Below are 20,012 nucleotides of genomic sequence, written 5' to 3' on the forward strand. Positions count from 1 at the left end.
AGAACGTAATCTCTGCTCAGTCAGTCATGATTCTAGCTATTTATGATTATTCAAGATCCTGTTACTCTGCTGTGCCTGTTTCCCTGCCTGACACCATTTATCATCTCATTGCAGTTACAGCTCTGTCTCTGGCTCCTGTTCCACATCTCACCACCCAACTACCGTGCTCTGGATTTCACTCACCACCACTTCCTTGGATTCCCCTCAGGACCTGTTTACCCTGTTCTACTCAGCTAACTCCAACCTTAGTCTCAATCTGTTTTTTCTGCAACTCATCCGAGCTTCCCCAGATCTGCACTCCATATCTCCCTGTGTAACAATAAATATTTAGGTTCATTCATCTCTGTTTCCTCATCTGAGTCTGCTCTTGGATTCCTCTGTGTCGCTCCGCTTAGTCTTGAGCATTTGGCCATAAATTATCATCCACATGAGTGAATGTCCTCATTGATCATGCACCTTAAGAAAAACCTTTTGGCATGGCGAATCTAAGCTTGACATTGGTCTGCATTGATTTCGTCATGCCTCATCCGTGGCCAGAAAGAGGGTGGCTTGCTCATGGGGATGGTGATCGTACACCTTCCACCTCCATGCTGAAGAAAAATCCACAATATGATTGAGGAAATGAGAGTATGGGGGCAGGGATATGGTCACAAATCGGAGATGGGCCCGAAACCATGCCTGAACCACCTCTGCGTGGTGGAACCTGAGATTGACCCACATAATAACATAGGTGACACCTTCACCTTGACAGGCCTACTAAATTTAATGGGGTGTGCAGCATTGTTGGATCCAAGTAATGGCCTACGTCCTGCCACACCATCTTCAGAGATAGCTGCGCACATGGAGATGTTCCCCTCACGTTATCCAGGCACTTGGATCGTCTCCCGAAGAGGTTTTGCTCATGGCACCGAGTTTTGGCCAGGTTGAAGCCCACTTCATCAACAAAGATATACTTGCGATGGTTCACAGCATCACCCTCTAAATTTTTAATTTTAATTTTTACAGTATAGTTCCAATGTGATATTGTGAATCAAATAGTAACAGTAATACAGTATATAATGCTGTACCTGAACATACTAGGCCCGCAGTTGTTTCACCGGGTCGTTTCTCTCAAAAGGCTCCATGTAAATGTTTTTCATATCTGGTGCATCTTCAAAAGGTGAGAGATTGCCAATGTGGCATCCATCAGCCTACTAACAAAGGTGTCATCGTTCTCAATGTCCTGCTTCATTCCGGACAGCCGTCATTCCTGGCCCTTACCATTTCCACCACTGCCCTCTCCTTCTGTCAATTCTGAGGGTAGAACAGAGTATACGGTCACTAGATCATACTGTAAGACTACTGTAACAGGTTTTGTGAATTTACATGCATTACAATTTCATTTATTGTAAATGTAATGATAAAGCATAGTGCATATCCTGCCAAATGTTCTCATGGTCGAATTGACAGTTGATCTTCTCAGATTGGGGTGAACTAATCTGTCAACCTCTGCCATGGTAAGGCCTCTGTTTACCACATGGTCAACAACGATGGCTCGGACTTCATTAGACACAACCATTCCCTGCCGTCTGCCTCCCTCTCTTTGATGTCCATCTCTTTGACGGGGCCCATGCCCACTTCTTTGACCTCTTTGACGGGGCCCATGTCCACCTCTCTGACGGGGCCCATGCCCACTTCTTTGACCTCTTTGACGGGGCCCATGTCCACCTCTCTGACGGGGCCCATGCCCACTTCTTTGACCTCTTTGACGGGGCCCATGTCCACCTCTCTTACGGGTCCCTTGTCCACGAGCGCTTTGATTTCTTCTTCTCCCTTGCTGTCTATTCTGCTCCATGTTGAAAGAAATTGCAAGTGTTCACACACACCCTTTTATATGGTGACCAATTGTGGTTACCACAGTCATGTATGGTTATCATGTATCATACATTCAATGTTTATACTTTACAAACACACATTTTATTTCTGTAGTTCTCAAAATCCATATATAGTAGACAAACCAGTTTAAAATCTATAGGTGTACCAAGCGGTTAAGTGATTAGCCATTACGTGATGGTCAAATATATTTAAACAAATGAGAAGAGAATCATATAAAAATTATTGTGAGCATATTGCATTGTGAAAGGCAATTACTTTATATGAAAGGTATTCCTAGATGAAACACTGATTAGGTTTTGTGCAAAAGTTACTGTGTGATTTTTGTATTGAAAATGTGCTTAAATGTTCTTTTGTAATGAAAGTTGTGAAATTTGACCACACACTTGTGAAAATATCACCAAAGTAATTTTTAAAAAATGGTATAACCTGTCAGAAATGTCCAGTTGGTCAACTAGCCCATGTTAGTCAGGTAAGTTAGGCTAACCAGCTATCTTAAATCTTGTAGTTATCGTTGGCCAGATTATGTGCCCAGGGGCTTCGACTCCAAGGAGGCATTGATTTTGTCACTCAGCTATTATATAAACATACATAAGACGGCAAAATGTGTAGAATTGCAGGAAATCGGCTCTAAAACTGCAACATTTTCTCTCGCCCCATGACAAAATGTGTAGAATTGCAGGAAATCGGCTCTAAAACTGCAACATTTTTCTCTCGCCCCATGAAAAAATGTGTAGAATTGCAAGAACTTGGTTTTAAAACTGCGAAATGTTCTTTCCCCCAACAAGACGGCGTGAACAGTTTGGGTTACATGCGTTGCGAGGTACAGGTTTGTTACTAAGGCGATAAAAGACAATATCCATCTGGACCTTTGCCAACTAGGACATTTGTGTGACCAGACCTTCTCCAATTTGAGTACCCCTTCACTAGTCTATGTAGTGCTGTACTGTACACAGTATGTGTAACTATTAGAAATGCTCTCATCACTTTTATTTCAATGTGTCATTATCCAATGAATATGCCTGTTTCCACATCAGTTATTATGAACACAAATTTTACTGTCTCGTAAAGATGATATTTGTTGGAAATGAGAAAGTGTGTGTAAGACAAAGTTCTCATTGTGTTGAAGCATTGACTGACTCCTCTTTTTGATCCGCAGGCTGTAATCTCCAGAACTTTGAAGACAATGCCATTGATGCAGTAGATGGCCTCAGACAGGACAAAAAAAAGCTAGCTCTTTGAGATCTCGTGCCCTGCTTCTCTGTGCCTTGCTAGCGTACTGTACCCTCCCCAATTCCAGAGACTGAGGAAATCAGAAGAAGAGAAGCACCAGACAGCAGTGATCTGACTCACACAGGGCCCAGGGACATGTCATCGGGGAGGTCCCCTTGGTTGGGGCTGCACCCCCTGCCCCAACCGCTCCACCTCTCCCCCCTCTGCCTACTGTGTGTGTGTGTGTACCTCCTGGCCCAGGCCCCACTGGGTCTCTCCATGTCAGGTTTCAACACGGACACCAAGAGAGAGATCACAGTGGATGGAGACCTGATCATAGGGGGTCTGTTCCCTGTGCACCAGAAGGGCGAGGGGCCTGAGGACTGTGGGAAGATCAACGCTCAGAGAGGGATTCAGAGACTGGAGGCCATGTTGTTAGCCCTGGACGAGATTAACAAGGACGAGCACCTGCTGCCGGGGATACGGCTGGGAGCCCACATCCTGGACACCTGCTCTAAGGACACTTATGCCCTGGAACAGAGCCTGGAGTTTGTCCGTGCCTCCCTCACCAAGGTGGACGACAGTGAGTACACCTGCCCTGATGGCTCCTACGCCATCCATGATGACGTCCCTCTGGCCATCTCTGGGGTGATAGGAGGCTCCTACAGCGATGTCTCCATACAGGTACAGCACTGACTCAGCATGTAGTGAGGTAAAATGGATAATATATGTATTGTATATATATACCTCACATGCGACCTGTAATAATACAATGCAATTAATATGACAAAGTCTATTAGAATGAATATCTGACTCCATAAAGATCATTTAGCAATATGCAAGAGAGTATAGTTGAGTTAAAGTAATAGTAAGGTCAAGAAAGGTCTGAGAATGGTCTATATCAAAGGCAGATATTTAATATTCTAAAATGAATGATAACATTATTCATGACATAAAGCTCAAGACAATACTAGCATTAGTATTCTAGGCATGATCCGAGAGGGAGAGAGATAGAAGTCATAACCTAAAAGAGAAAAAGGGTGTATCTCTCCAGCACAGGTCAGGAATAAAGAGACAATGAATCTGAGACCCCTTTATAACATCTGAGTTTTTTAAATTCAAAATCTGAGTTTTTGTTCAATAGTATTAATGTAAAGTTAAGCTCCAATCAAATATCAGACCTGCAGGACGTTATCACAAAATAATATCTGCATCACAGAATGGGGTTTGGAGAGCAACATGGAGAAGGCTAAATTCCTGAGAAGACAATAAAAGTGTAAACAGTCACTTCAAGTAGCTGGGCCGCCCTACTTAATCCTCGCTTGAACACAGCTGATTCTGAATCAGACAGAAGTGTTCACAACTGGACGACCAGCACTGTAGTCACTGTAGACAATCTTCAGACCAGTAGTCCATGGCCCTAGCAGCAACAATTCAGGAGGGTCCTTTTGGCGGGTAGCATTGTCTTCTGCTTTAGACATGCAAATATACTTCCTGCAAATGTCTTCCTGCAAGCAAGCTAGAAAGGAATGCTACATTCTTCTTTGTAAGAGCAAAACAAAGAGACTGTCCAAGACATCACAGATGAATTCAATATTTCAATAAACATACAATGTTATTTTTATCTGATTGGATTGGTCAATAGCAACTTCAGATGTGGTTTTATCAAAATGATCAGAGATCACAACATACAGTATTTTAAATTAATATTAATATCCCTTTGAGAGAAAATGGATTCGCCTGGATAATTTGAAAATGAACAAGAACCAAAACTTTGAAATATTTTTTACATTTTTATTTAACCTTTATTTAACTAGGCAAGAAAGTCAGTTAAGAACACATTCTAATTTCCTGCGGGGACTGGAGCCTGGGAAATCAAGAACAATTCTTGAAGTTAAATCAAAACAACTTTCAAGCAATATAAATACAATTATAGGGTAAGAGTGGTTTCACAAGCAATTTGGAAATGAAGTGTAGCATCTCAATTTACAGCACCCAACATTACCATATCAATGGTGAAGGTTCTAAGGCCATTTTATGAGAAACAAGGCAATGACGGTTCATAGCACACACACATCTATACATTCAGATGGACTTAGCCACATGTACTACGCATAGGAAAACAAAATATTCTTTGTGTCTTAACAGGAGCCACTACATTATGTCTATCAATCTGTGTAGATAAAAAAGTACCCCAGCAAACAGGGGACGTCCTGAGAACATTCGGCAACGTTTCCATTAGGTACCTTGATGATTTTGGCGCAACGTTATCCCACTTTTTGAGAATGTTCTAGGAGCGTTGCGTGATGATCCCGAATGAAAGTTCTCTGGGGGACCTTTGTCTAGTTCCCTGTCAGTTCCCAGGACGTCACTGAGGACAATGTTAGGACCTTTTTAGGATGTTCTCAGGACTTTCATTTGACTAGTCCTTAGGACATTGTGTGATGGTCCTAAGGGAACATTCTCTGGGGAACCTTTCAATAGTTCCCTGTAAGTTCCCAGGGCTTTCATTTTCCTAGTCCTTAAGATGTTGCATGATGGTCCCAAGGGAACATTCTCTGGGGGAACTTTTTATATTTCCCAGTTTGACCCTGAGATGTTTTTAGGAGATTCTTGGGGCATTGTGTCATGGTCCTCTGAAGGTCACCTGAACATTTTTAGGACATTGTGTCATGGTCCACTGGAGGTTTTGTCTATGTTCCTGGTTGGTCCCGTGGATGTCCCCGAGGACGTTTTTAGCACATTCTTGGGATGTTGTGTCATGATGGCCCCCTGGAGGTTTGGTCCCAATAACATCCTAAAAACAGAGACCAACCGGAAACTAGACAAAACCTCAAGTGGACCATGACACAACGTCCTGACGACTTCATGTGACTATTTCGTGACATCCCGGGGTCGACTAATTATTGTTTGCAGGGACATTCACAAAAATACCTTCTGTATGTAGATGTCACAAATACAGTACCAGTCAAAAGTTTGGATTTTTCTTTATTTTTACTATTTTCTACATTGTAGAATAATAATAAAGATAGCGGTCTAAGGCACTGCTTCTCAGTGCTAGAGGCGTCACTACAGACCCTGGTTCCATTCCCGGCTGTTTCACAACCGGCCGTGATTTGGAGTCCCATAGGGCGGCGCACAATTGGCCCAGCATCATCCGGGGTAGGCCATCATCGTAAATAAGAATTGGTTCTTAACTGACTTGCCTAGTTAAATAAAAAATAAGAAATCAAGATATGTTTTATATTTTAGATTCTTCAAAGTAGCCACCCTTTCTTTGCCTTGATGACAGCTTTTCACACTCTTGGCATTCTCTCAACCAGCTTCACCTGGAATGATTTTCCAACTGTCTTGAAGGAGTTCCTACATATGCTGAGCACTTGTTGGCTGCTTTTCCTTCACTCTGCGGCCCAACTCATCCCAAACCATCTCAATTGGGTTGAGGTCGGGTGATTGTGGAGACCAGGTCATCTGATGCAGCACTCCATCACTCTCCTTCTTGGACAATTAGCCCTTACACAGCCTGGAGGTTGGGTCATTGTCCTGTTGAAAAACAAATGATAGTCCCACTAAGTGCAAACCAGATGGGATGGCATATCGCTGCAGAATGCTGTGGTAGCCATGTTGGTGAAGTGTGCCTTGAATTCTAAATAAATCATTGATAGTGTCACCAACAAAGCGCACCCACACCATCACACCTCCTCCTCAATGCTTCATGGTGGAAACCACACATGCAGAGATCATCCGTTCACCTACTCTGCGTCTCACAAAGACACCGGTTGGATCCAAAAATCTCAAATTTGGCCTCATCAGACCAAAGCACAGATTACCACTGGTCTAATGTCCATTGCTCTTGTTTCTTGACCCAAGCAAGTCTCTTCTTATTATTGGTGTACTTTAGTAGTAGTTTCTTTGCAGCAATTTGATGATGAAGGCATGATTCACGCAGTATCCTCTGAACTGTTGATGTTGAGATGTATCTGTGATCGCTGTGAAGCATTCATTTGGACTGCAGTTTCTCTAATGAACTTATCCTCTGCAGCAGAGGTTACTCTGGGTCTTTCTTTCTGGTGGCGGTCCTCATGAGAGTCAGTTTCATCATAGCGCTTGATGGTTTTTGCGACTGCACTTGATGAAACTTTAAAAGTTCTTGAACTTTTCCGCATTGACTGATCTTCATGTCTTAAAGTAATGATGGACTGTCGTTTCTCTTTGCTTATTTGAGCTGTTCTTGCCATGATATAGACTTGGTATTTTACCAAATAGGGCTACTTTCTGTATACCACCCCTACCTTGTCATAACACAACTGATTGGCTCATCGGATTAAGAAGGAAAGAAATTCCATAAATGAACTTTTAACAAGGCACACCTGTTAATTGAAATGCATTCCAGGTGTCTACCTCATGAAGCTGGTTGAGAGAATGCCAAGAGTGTGCAAAGCTGTCATCAAGGCAAAGGGTGGCTACTTTGAAGAATCTCAAATATTAAATATGTTTTGATATGTTTAACACTTTTTTGTTTACTACATGATTCCGTATATGTTATTTCATAGTTTTTATATCTTCACTATTATTCTACAATGTAGAAAATAGTAAAAAATAAAGAAAAATCCTTGAATGTGTCCAAAGTTTTGACTGGTATTGTGGAAACCATTGAGTTGTAAAGGAAGAATTAGTTAACACATCTTCAAATAATCTATAGCCTAAATTTTAGGAGAAAGCTCCCAATCTACTTTATGCTCCAAGTAGAATCGAGATGGTCAGCCCCTCCCTAAATCTCAACATCTCTGCATAGTATGACTGCTTCTGTGACAAAAGTTAGCGAACCTAACTGGATAGGAAGTCCTACTCTGTGGGCCGGCAGGCTGCCTGAAATGTGAATGAGGATTTCCTCTGCCAAGATTCCAACAGTGCCTGACCGTATGCTATTCTTTCGGTTGAATGCATTCAGTTGCACAACTGACTTGATATCCCCTTTCCTTCCCTTTTACAGAAATCACAATAATGCTTTGTGGGCTCTTTGTACCAGCAATAGGGGCTGTTTCAGTAGCTTGGTCTGCTCACACACTAGAGAGTGGTGTGGATGGGCACACCACACCCATAGGTGCGACTGACTGTGCGACAAACCTGCTATGTCTATCTGAGTCAGAAATGTCGTTTTGGAGCTTAATCTAACAAATCTCGCTGTGCATCATGTAGAAATAACCTGCTATTTTTTGCATGCTTGAGCTTCTCTATTAACCTCTCTAGGGTGTGTGAGAGTCCCACCTGGCTAATTGCAGAGCACCAAATTCAAAAACAGAAATACTCATAATAAAAATTCAAAAAACATACAAGTGTTATACATCGGCTTAAATATTAATTTCTTGTTAATCCAACCATTGTGTCAGATTTTTAAAAGGCTTCACGGCAAAAGCATACCATGCGATTATCTGAAGACAGCGCCCAGCACACAAAACATTACAAACAGTTACCAGCCAAGTAGAGGAGTAACAAAAGTCAGAAATATCAATAAAATTAATCACTTACCTTTGATGATCTTCATATGGTTGCACTCACAAGACTCCCAGTTACCCAATAAATGTTAGTTTTGTTCGATAAAGTCCCTCTTTACATACAAAAACCTCAGTTTTGTTGGCGCGTTTTGTTCAGTAATCCAATGGCTCCAAGGCGGTCACAGCAGGCAGACGAAAAATCCCAAAAGTATCAGTAAAGTTCGTAGAAACATGTCAAACGATGTTTATAATCAATCCTCAGGTTGTTTTTAGTCATAATAATCAATAATATTTCAACCAGACAATAGCTTTGTCAATATAAAAGATGGTAGTCTAACTCTCTCATTTTTCAGAATACAAGCCTGAAACAATTTATAAAGACTTGGCATCTAGTGGAAGCCATAGGAAGTGCAATCTGAGTCCTAAATCATTGGATACTGTATAGGCAGTCAATGGAAAACTTCAAACATAAAAAAATCCCACTTCCTGGATGGATTTTTCACAGGTTTTTGCCTGCCATATCAGTTATTTTATATTCACAGACATTATTTCAGACTGTTTTCTATCCAAATCTACCAATTATATGCATATCCTAGCTTCTGGGCCTGAGTAACAGGCAGTTTACTTTGGGCACGCTTTTCATCTGGAGGTGAAAATAGTGCCCCCTACCCTAGTGAGGTTAACACTATAATCGCTAAACTACTTGCCGCCCCATAGTGGTATCACAGTGGTATCAAGCATGCTCACCCCTAGTTTGCTGTGTCGCAATTCGTTTTTGCCAAGTAAAGATACAGCAAGGTCTAGAATTAAGATCCTCTTAGATGTTTTCTTTTACATGCCAATATATATCCAGTACTGAAAAATGTAATCCCTATTCGAATCAAATGTGAGACTTTTCTTGCCTTTTTTGATCAAATCACTAATACGAGTTGATTGCCATTTCTCAAACAGATCCGTTGCTTGCATATTCCCCATCACGCATGTGTTCGTTATATATCAGGAAATCTAATGGAATAAATACCAGTTTAGCCCAAATGATCTGTATAATATATCACGTTGGGGTCACCATGTACAAAAGTGGGGTAATATTTATCATATATGTATTATTATATTCAGTACCTCACATGCAACCCATAATAAGACTATGTAATTAATATCTAAGTCTATTTAACTGAATATCTGACTCCATAAAGATAATTTAGTAGTATGCAAGAGACTATAGTTGAGTTAAAATAATAGTAAGGTCAAGAAAGTTCTGAGAATGTTCTGTTCTAAAATGAATGATAACATTATACAATGCAATAAGCTTAAGTTACAATACTATCATGACAATACATTATTCTAGGCATGATCAGAGAGGGAGATAGAAAGAGAAGTCATAGCCTGAAAGGCCATGCCTCAAGAGTCCCTAGGGTGGTGAGAGAAAAAGAGACAGTGTATCTCACCAGTGCAGGTCAGGAACAAAGTGAAAGCGCTACAGGATGTTATCGCAACAGAACCTCTGCTTCACAGAGGTGTGACAGAATGGGTTGGAGAGCAACACAGAGAAGGCTGAATTCCTGAGAAGAGAATGAAACCTTTCGCATAGAGTGTAAATAGTCACTTTCGGGGCTGGGCCCACCCTAAATACATGCTAATGAGCTTTGTTTATGCTGCTCTATTCTATAAACTCATACCTGGATCTTACCTACAATGAGTATACAAAACACTGAAAAAAACCTGCTCTTTCCATGACAGACTGACCAGGTGAATCCAGGTGAAAGCTATGATCCCTTATTAATGTTATTTGTTAAATCCACTTTAATCAGTATAGATGAAGGGGAGGAGACAGGTTAAAGAATAATGCTCAAGCCTTGAGACAATTGAGACATAGATTGTTTATGTGTGTCATTCAGAGGGTGAATGGGCAATACAAAAGATTTAAGTGTCTTTGAACGAGGTCTGGTAGTAGGTGCCAGGCGCACCGGTTTGTGTCAAGAACTGCAACGGTGCTGGGTTTTTCACACTCAACAGTTTCCCGTGTGTATCAAGAACGGTCCACCACCCAAAGGACATCCAGCCAACTTGACACAACTGTGGTTAGCATTGGAGTCAACATGGTCCAGCATCCCTGCCCTGACAATATGGGGGGCAGGGGGGTGCAAATCAATATTAGGAAGGTGTTCCTAATGTTCGGTATACTCGGTGTATGGTTGCTGGTTATAAGTACAGAGAGTTTTCTTAGATTCTTGCTAAATATACTTTCTGATATAAGGAGATGTTTTTTCTTCTTCTAACCAAACACTGAATTGCTCCTAGTTTCTAAATGTATCTCTAACTCTTGGGTTTTGAACAATCCCAACCCATGCAAGATAAATACTGATGCAGCAACTGTTCTGCAAATCTATGTCACTGTCCAGATAGCCAGGGTTCCGCTCCATAGAATAGAGCAGGGACACGATGATTGATGATCATATAAACTGTCTCTACTTAAACTAAAGTACCGGCAAGCAATTACGGTGCTTCATGTTTAGTGAAATGTTAACACAGGAGCTTTAATGAAAATGGGTTCTGTATGGCAGATCTGTTTACCTGTTTGCCCATATGCCTGGCTGATTTCATTTAGAGGATTTAGAGGAGATCTTCTCTTCCCTGGTAATTCACACTCCAGCAGTGGGACTGTCAGATGAAGACACGCAGCAGATGTTGGGTTGAGGAGGATGGGCTGATGGTATGACTAGTGACAGCATGATTACTCTCAGCAGCAGTAACAGTAGCAGCAGTAGCGACTGACTGGTGAGGCTAAGCAAGGAAAGTGCCACAAAAGCACGTGATGAAAGGCCTACTAATTGGGGGCCCTATTCAGACCCCTTGACTTCTTCTACAATTTATTATAAAATGTATATATTTTTTTTAAATCCCTCATCAATCTGCACACAATTCCCCATAATGACACAGCAAAAATGTTTCTGTGTATAAAAAATAAAACTGAAATATCACATTTGCATAAGTTTTCAGACCCTTTACTCATTACTTTGTTGAAGCACCTTTGGCAGCTATTACAGCCTTGAGTCTTCTTGGCTTTGACGCTACAAGCTTGGCATTGATTGGCACACGTGTTTTTTGGGGGAGTTTCTCCCATTCTTCTCTGCAGGTCCTCTCAAGCTCTGTCAGTTTGGATGGGGAGCGTCGCTACACAGCTATTTTCAGATCTCTCCAGAGATGTTTGATCGGGTTCAAGTCCGGGCACTGGCTGGGCCACTTAATGACATTCAGAGACTTGTCCTGAAGCCACTCCTGCGTTGTCTTGGTTGTGTGCTCAGAGTCGTTGTACTGTTGGAAGGTGAACCTTCCATGAGGACATGAGTGTTCTGGAGCAGGTTTTCATCAAGGAACTCTCTGTACTTTGCTCCGTTCATCTTTCCCTCGATCCTGCATAGTCTCCCAGTCCCTGTCCTTGTAAAACTTATGTTGCCACCACCATGCTTCACCGTAGGAATGGTGCCAGGTTTCCTCCAGATGTTACGCTTGGGATTCAGGCCAAATAGTTCAATCTTGGTTTCATCAGTCCAGAGAATCATGTTTCTCATGGTCTGAGAGTCCTTGAGGTGCCTTTTGGCAAACTCCAACTCATATGCCTTTTAATGAAGAGTGGCTTCCATCTGGCCAATCTACCATAAAAGCCTGATTGGTGCAGTGCTGCAGAGAAGGTTGTCCTTCTGGAAGGTTCTCCCATCTCCACAGAGGAACTCTGGAGCTCTATCAGTGTGACCATTGGGTTCTTGGTCACCTGCCTGACCAAGGCCCTTCTCCCCCGATTGCTCAGTTTAGCCGGGCGGCCAGCTCTAGGAAGAGTTGGTGGTTTCAAACTTCTTCTGCTAAAGGCCACTGTGTTCTTGGGGACCTTCAATGCTGCAGAAATGTTTTGACACCCTTTCCAAATCATGTCCAATCAATTGAATTTACCACAGGTGACTCCAATCAAGTTGTAAAAATCTCAAGGATGATCAATGGAAACAGAATGCACATGAGTTCAATTTTGAGTCTCACAGCAAAGGGTCTGAATACTTATGTAAATATGGTATTTCTTTTTTCGGTTTGTCATTGAGGTATTGTGTGTAGCTTGATGAGGGAAAAAAATATTTAATCAATTTTAGAATAAGGCTGTAACGTAACAAAAGGTGGAAAAAGCCAAGGGGTCTGAATTCTTTCCGAATGCACTGTATATACACTACCGTTCAAAAGCTTGGTGTCACTTAGAAATGTCCTTGTTTCTTAAAGAAAAGCACATTTTTGTCCATTAAAATAACATCAAATTAATCAGAAATACAGTGTAGACATAGCTGCCAATTGAGGACTTGTGAGGTGTCTTGCTCAGTTGTGCGCCGGGGCCTCCCACTCCTCTTCCTATTCTGGTTAGAGTCAGTTTGCGTTGTTCTGTGAATGGAGTAGTACACAGCGATGTAAGAAACCTTCAGTACTTGGCAATTTCTCGCATGGAATAGCCTTCATTTCTCAAACAAGATGAGACTGACGTGTTTCAGAAGAAAGTTCTTTGTTTCTGGCCATTTTGATAATGTCATCGAACCCACAAATGCTGATGCTCCAGATACTCATCTAGTCTAAAGAAGGCCAGTTGTATTGCTTCTTTAATCAGAACAACAGTTTTCAGCTGTGCTAACATAATAGCAAAAGGGTTTTCTAATGATCAATTAGCCTTTTAAAATGCTAAACTTTGATTAGCTAACATAACGTCATTGGAACACAGGAATTATGGTTGCTGATAATGTGTCTCTGTACGATTTTCCATAAAAATCCGCCATTTCCAGCTACAATAGTCATTTACAACATTAACAATGTCTACACTGTATTTCTGATCAATTTGAACAGTGAGAGAGAGCGAGAGAATTGTGGACATTCTCTTACACACTCTAAACACGATCACCTGCATTTACATACACACATTCACAACTCCGTTCCAGCTCTATCATAGGAGCTTCTCTAGCCTAAAATGATCCCTCCCCATACAGCCACAGACCACCAATAGATTTCAATTAAGGTCCAAGCCATTATTAAACCTCCAGATGGAATCTTTGCAGTCCTTTCTTCCCCTTACTGTGCTCTGCTTCATAGGCAGAATGCCTAGGCTGCTTGGGAGGCAGGAAGGGCTGGATGAATAATAGAGTGGACCATTCTAGCCAGTGGGGGAGGGACTGCTCTCTGCATGAGATATGCCCATATAACAGGATGAAAGTATGTAATAAAGGTATGTAAAACGCTTGGGATGGCTTCCTCTCTGGGGTGCTTTGGTGAATGCTACACAGTGCTTCATTTTAGATACTGATGACATCGTGTGTTATCCCTATAGTTTAAGGGGTCATTTGAGAATTATTTTAACTATTTGTTAATCATTAATTTCCCTCTCCTGTCAACAGGCTGAGAGGGGGATCCAGAGACAGTGCAACACATGCACTGATCTAGCCATCATCTAAATGCTAGATAATGATGAGACTCCACTACAACGAGCTACATTTTAAGTAGAAAATATCAGACTGAACACAGCAATGTGCTAATACTAATTCTAATCTAATGTACAGCGTATTCCTTAAAACAAACATAAATACCTAGCATAGAGAGAAAGCTCCTGTGAGGAGGTAGGGAATAGAGAGATTCAAATGATAGAGAGAGGGGATGGAGGGCATGCAAACACAGGTTTGACAAACGAAGTGTAACTTTGGTGAAGGACTATATCTGGGGCTACTGTCTCCTCTCGGGGAGCATGCCCTTGTCCTGTGTTAATTTATGGAGCTGCTATTATCAGCCTCTGTTTTCAGTTCTTCCCCAGCTATACACGCAGTTGCTCCACTGAATTTTTCAGCGGGTTGAATAGACCCACTTGCCTGCCTGACGATGCCCCCAGCCTTTGGATAACCCTCTACACACAGTCTCAGAGGGTGAAGGGGATAGCCTGGTACCTGATCTGTTTGTGCTGCTATTTGTGCTGACGAAGGAGTTCCCTCTCACTCTCTATCAGTGGTGGTCAGTGCAGTTTAAGATGAGGGAGGACGTGTTGTTTTTTTAATAAGCATGGTCTTATTTCTATGACAGCATTTTGAATGACTGTCATTCATATTCCATTCACCCAGCTCAATGTAACAGCAATAGGTTTAGGCTAATTGATACTCAAATTTTCCATATACCCATCATGAGGTTGCTAAAACCTAGCCTATGAATGACAGTTTACAACGTAGGTGCACACAGGTCGAGAGACAAATTTAAAATTCCCTTCGCTTGTGAACCTCAATGCACAACACATCAGCTGCATGTGACCAGACGATAAAACCTTCCCAAGCCAAACCACTACACACAGACTACATCGTTGTCACCATATTAGCTACAGTAGGGTCATATTTAGCATAGCTAATAGAACTAACACGTTTGTAAACTTGCTACAATCATGCAGTAACTTTACAGTGTACAGTCAGTAAGCAGTTACACCGGCAGGCCCCAGTGGCAATAAATTAGTAAAACAAAAAGCTTACCTTGGAGGAGTTCCAGTGTTGTGTTGGAAAGTCATAGCCAGTTAGCTAACATAGCATACCTCTGTTTGAGCAGGGTGTTTCAGTAGGCTAAACTAGATAGCTGCATTTGCTAGCTAAGTACAGTTGAAGTCGTAGGTTTACATACACTTAGGTTAGAGTCATTAAAACTAATTTTTCAACCACTCCACAAATTTATTGTTAACAAACTTTAGTTTTGGCAAGTCGGTTAGGACATCTACTTTGTGCATGACACAAGTAATTTTTCCAAAAATTGTTTACAGACAGATAATTTCACTTATAATTCACTGTATAACAATTCCAGTGAGTTAGAGGTTTACATACACTAAGTTGACTGTGCCTTTAAACAGCTTGGAAAATTCCAGAAAATTATGTCCTGTTTTAGAAGCTTCGGATAGGCTTATTGATATCATTTGAGTCAATTGGAGGTGTACCTGTGGATTTATTGCAAGGCCTACCTTCAAACTCAGTGCCTCTTTGCTTGATATCATGGGAAAATCAAAAGAAATCAGCCAAGACCTCAGAAAAAAAATTGTAGACCTCCACAAGTCTGGTTCATCCTTGGGAGCAATTTCCAAACGCCTGAAGGTACCACGTTCATCTTTACAAACAATAGTACGCAAGTATAAACACCATGGGACCACGCAGCCGTCATACCGCCCAGGAAGGAGACGCGTTCTGTCTCCTAGAGATGAACGTACTTTGGTGCGAAAAGTGAAAATCAATCCCAGAACAACAGCAAAGGACCTTGTGAAGATGCTGGAGGAAACAGGTACAAAAGTATCTATATCCACAGTAAAACGAGTCCTATATCAACATAACCTGAAAGGCCGCTCAGCAAGGAAGAAGCCACTGCTCCAAAACCGCCATAAAAAATACAGACTACGGTTTGCAACTGGACATGGGGACAAAGATTGTACTCTTTGGAGAAAAGGTCTGATGAAACAAAAATAGAACTGTTTGGCCATAATAACCATCGTTATCTTTGGAGGAGAAAGGGGGATGCTTGCAAGCCGAAGAACACCATCCCAACCGTGAAGCACGGGGGTGGCAGCATCATGTTGTGGGGGTGCTTTGCTGCAGGAGGGACTGGTGCACTTCACAAAATAGATTGCATCATGAGGATGGAAAATGATGTGGATATATTGAAAACATCAGTCAGGAAGTTAAAGCTTGGTCGCAAATGAGTCTTCCAAATGGACAATGACCCCAAGCATACTTCCAAAGTTGTGACAAAATGGCTTAAGGACAGCGAAGTCAAGGTATTGGAGTGGCCATCACAAAGCCCTGACCTCAATCCTATCGAAAATGTTTGGGCAAAACTGAAAAAGTGTGTGCGAGCAAGGAGGCCTTCCAACCTGACTCAGTTACACCAGCTATGTCAGGTGGAATGGGCCAAAATTCACCTAACTTATTGTGGGAAGCTTGTGGAAGGCTAAGTGAAACATTTGACCCAAGTTAAACAATTTAAAGGCAATGCTACCAAATACTAATTGAGTGTATATAAACTTCTGACCCACTGGGAATGTGATGAAAGAAATAAAAGCTGAAATAAAATTCTCTACTATTATTCGGGAATTTCACATTATATTAAAATAAAGTGGTGATCCTAACTGATCTAATACAGGGAATTTTTACTAGGATTAAATGTCAGGAATTGTGAAAAACGGTGTATAAATGTATTTGGCTAAGGTGTATGTGAACTTCCGACTTCAGCTGTAAGTGGAAAAAAATGATATCTCTATTTCTCACTTCTCTTTCATCATGAAAGAAATGAATATGGTTCAACTACTGTCTTTCTCTCTATTTGAGTCAACTACTCACCACATGTTATCCACTGCAGTACTAGCTAGCTGTAGCTTATGCATTCAATACTAGATTCATTCTCTGATTCTTTGATTTGGTGGACATGTCAGTTCATGCTGCAAGAGCTCTGATAGGTTGGAGGACGTCCTCTGGAAGTTGTCATATTTACTGTGTAAGTCTATGGAACAGGTTGAGAACAATGAGCCTCCTAGGTTTTGTATTGAAGTTTTTATTTTATTTTACCTTTATTCTGAAGTCAATGTACCCAGAGGAGAACAAAAACTAGCTGTCCTCCGGTTACACCATGGTGCTGTGGAGGCTACTGGATACCTTCTTTGCAAAATAGTGTGTTTTAATCAATTATTTGATGACTATTTATACTATTATTGTACTATTATTATTATTTTTATTTTATTTTATTTTTTCAATTTTTATTCACTGTAGAGGATGGTCCTCCCCTTCCTCCTCTCAGGAGCCTCCACTGCTCTCTATGTTGTAGTGGTGAGCTGGTGGGCCAGTAGGTGTCTGTCTGATGAACTAGACCGAGTCTAGTAAGGTTGAATGAACTTGGCCCAGACCGCTCCACAGGGTTCCAGGGAGTGTAAATCTTTCATCACCTTCATCGCGACACCACTGTCTGTGCTTTATAGGGCGTTTTGTTCAGCCTTGTGCTGAGCAAACTAGCCCTCAATTATTAAGACTAATCTTCTCTTGTATTGCACTTCCTTTATCATTCATGTCTTAATGTCGCACTTTGGCTTCGCAAACACACTGTACCGTCATCACGATTGCGGCTGATGTAATTCCTACAAAGGCTCACATTGTGCGGACTATGATTCATAGAGACTGATTGATGGCCCCATAAACAAGGATTTCCTGTGCTCCTAACAGGTAGTCAGAGTGAGCCAGAGATTATGTTATTCAGAGATATGCAGGCGGAGTGAGTAATGAGTGTGTGTGGGCATCTTTTACACTAGCTGCAGGTTTTACAGCTCTGAAGCCTATGGCTCATCAGCCCCCTCCTCTCCCTGTATAATACCAGACTAGGGGCCTTGTCTGGGCCATCCGGGTGAACCCCAGGTGATCATATCTGATGTATGGTGAACCTACAGGGAGATGGGCTAGTCAGCCAGTCAGGCCACAGAACACCTCACAATCCCCTGGTAAACGTCCCCATCGCCTTGAAGATGCAGCAGAACATGGCCGCCGCCACTCTGGAGTCTGGACTGGTCACAGTGAGCAGGTTGGTTCTGCTGCAGCCTGCCGGTGGGGTTGTTGTTGTGTCCCAGAGTCAGATGTGATCTGTGGGTGGATCTATCCTGGGGCCTGGCCAGCAGGTGCCCCCCAACACCACTTCCAGCGGCATCTGGTCTCCCATCTAGGACCAACCGTGCTTAGCTTCCTATGCAAGCCAGCAGTGGGATGCAGGGTGGTATGCTGCTGTGCTGTTTTCACAGATACCGACATTTCAGTGGGTATCAATGAGTATTGAGAGAACTTTAGCGCTGTTTTCATCAACAGCCATGCGTGTGTTAATTAGTGATGCAGTATATTCTACAATTACAGCGAGGAACATTTAGCCTTGGGGCTAGGCTCTAATTAAAGTATTGCAGAGGCTCCAGCAGCGTTACCCTCAACAACAGTCCTGTTAAACATGACTCACTGACACTGCTACAAAGAGAATAGGTCAGTGTTACCTAGTGTTGAAGATTTTTTTTAAACATCTCTAGTGTTGATTCAGGAGTTAAATTATCTCTGTTAATAGTTATTAACACTCATTGGTGTAAAATAACCCTAGTGTTGGTGTTAATAACCTGATTTGAGCGTGATTGTGTCATCCTTACTCTGTGTAGAGTGAAACACTAAAAACCGTGCCCATCATTGTCATATTTCCCAGCATGCTCTATTGCAGGTAGATTTTAATTTTTTTTATGTTTGTTTCAATATCTATGTTTTTGTATGTACATTGATTGATTAATTAATCTTATGCTACACAAAGATAAATAATTTACATTTTCTAAGGTAGTCCAATCAGTTAGTGGACTTATTGCCAGCTGTGGCCTGTAAACCAGTTATTTTAGGTCACTGTATAAGGGTAAAACTAGGCCCTCCAAGTAAGGCCTTGTGATGTATTGTCTTAAGTGTTTTAATTTTAATGAAATCATATTTGCTTATAGCCACAGGACTGAAAATATATAATTTCAACAACCATGTTTCTGTCACGGGCGGTAACTCTACAATTCATTCGAAAGGCAAGGCACACTGGGAAATATGCAAATAAGGCTTTGCGCCTTACAGCTGTTGTTTAAAACACCCTCAAACTGCAGTGCATTTGGTAAGTATTCAGCCCTTTCACTTTTTCAAAATTTTGCTACGTTAGAGCCTATTTTAAAATAGATTTTTTTTTTTAAATCACTCATCAATCTACATACAATACCCCCTAATGGCAAAGCAAAACTGGTTGTTAGAATTTTTTTCAAATGTATAAAAAATAAAAAACAGAAATACCTTATTTACATAAGTATTGATTATTCTTAACAGAGATGAAAGATGGGGGTGTGTGTGTAAAAACAAAGGCTCTTCCTTCTGTGCTCTTTGAGAGTGAAAAAGAGCTTTTGAGTTCCTTCTGCGTATCCCAGAATCCTCCTTTTATTTAAAGAGGAATGTTTTAGCACATTCCCCAGACGCAGCCTGAGACTCTCTAATTAATGAGACAGGGTGCCATTTAGAGGTGAACGAGATGGCAACATCTGATAGGAGAAGACGCACATAATTACACACATGCAGGCAAACACGCACGCACGCACAAATACACACACACACACACACACACACACACACACTTACGAAAACATTGGTTGACATTTACTACCCAGAAAAATCATCCTAATTTATACTATGATAATTAGGTTCTCGGCTGTGCTAGCAGAGAGCTCAAACATCTCATTCTTATCTTAAAGAGGAAAAACAATAGCTATTTTTAGTCCTCAGCGGTTTTCTTCTGGTTCTAGACAGTGCAAATTTCTGGGAACACGCGACTCACCCAGTGGATATTACATGGCTGTGCACACATGATCGAATTCATGCC

The 20,012-nt window shown here is 41.6% G+C and overlaps 1 protein-coding gene across 1 annotated transcript in view; it reads left to right on the forward strand.

The window, feature by feature from the left end:
• Positions 1 to 20,012, forward strand: part of LOC112254644 (metabotropic glutamate receptor 2-like) — a 78,537-nt gene that overhangs the window by 14,864 nt on the left and 43,661 nt on the right. The window contains exon 2 of the mRNA XM_024427370.1: positions 3,032 to 3,768. Coding sequence (XP_024283138.1) covers positions 3,241 to 3,768 — 528 coding nt within the window. The 5' untranslated portion in view covers positions 3,032 to 3,240. The remainder of the gene's footprint in view (positions 1 to 3,031; positions 3,769 to 20,012) is intronic.

The sequence above is a fragment of the Oncorhynchus tshawytscha genome, linkage group LG07 (assembly GCF_018296145.1).
Source record: "Oncorhynchus tshawytscha isolate Ot180627B linkage group LG07, Otsh_v2.0, whole genome shotgun sequence".
Lineage (NCBI taxonomy): Eukaryota > Metazoa > Chordata > Actinopteri > Salmoniformes > Salmonidae > Oncorhynchus > Oncorhynchus tshawytscha.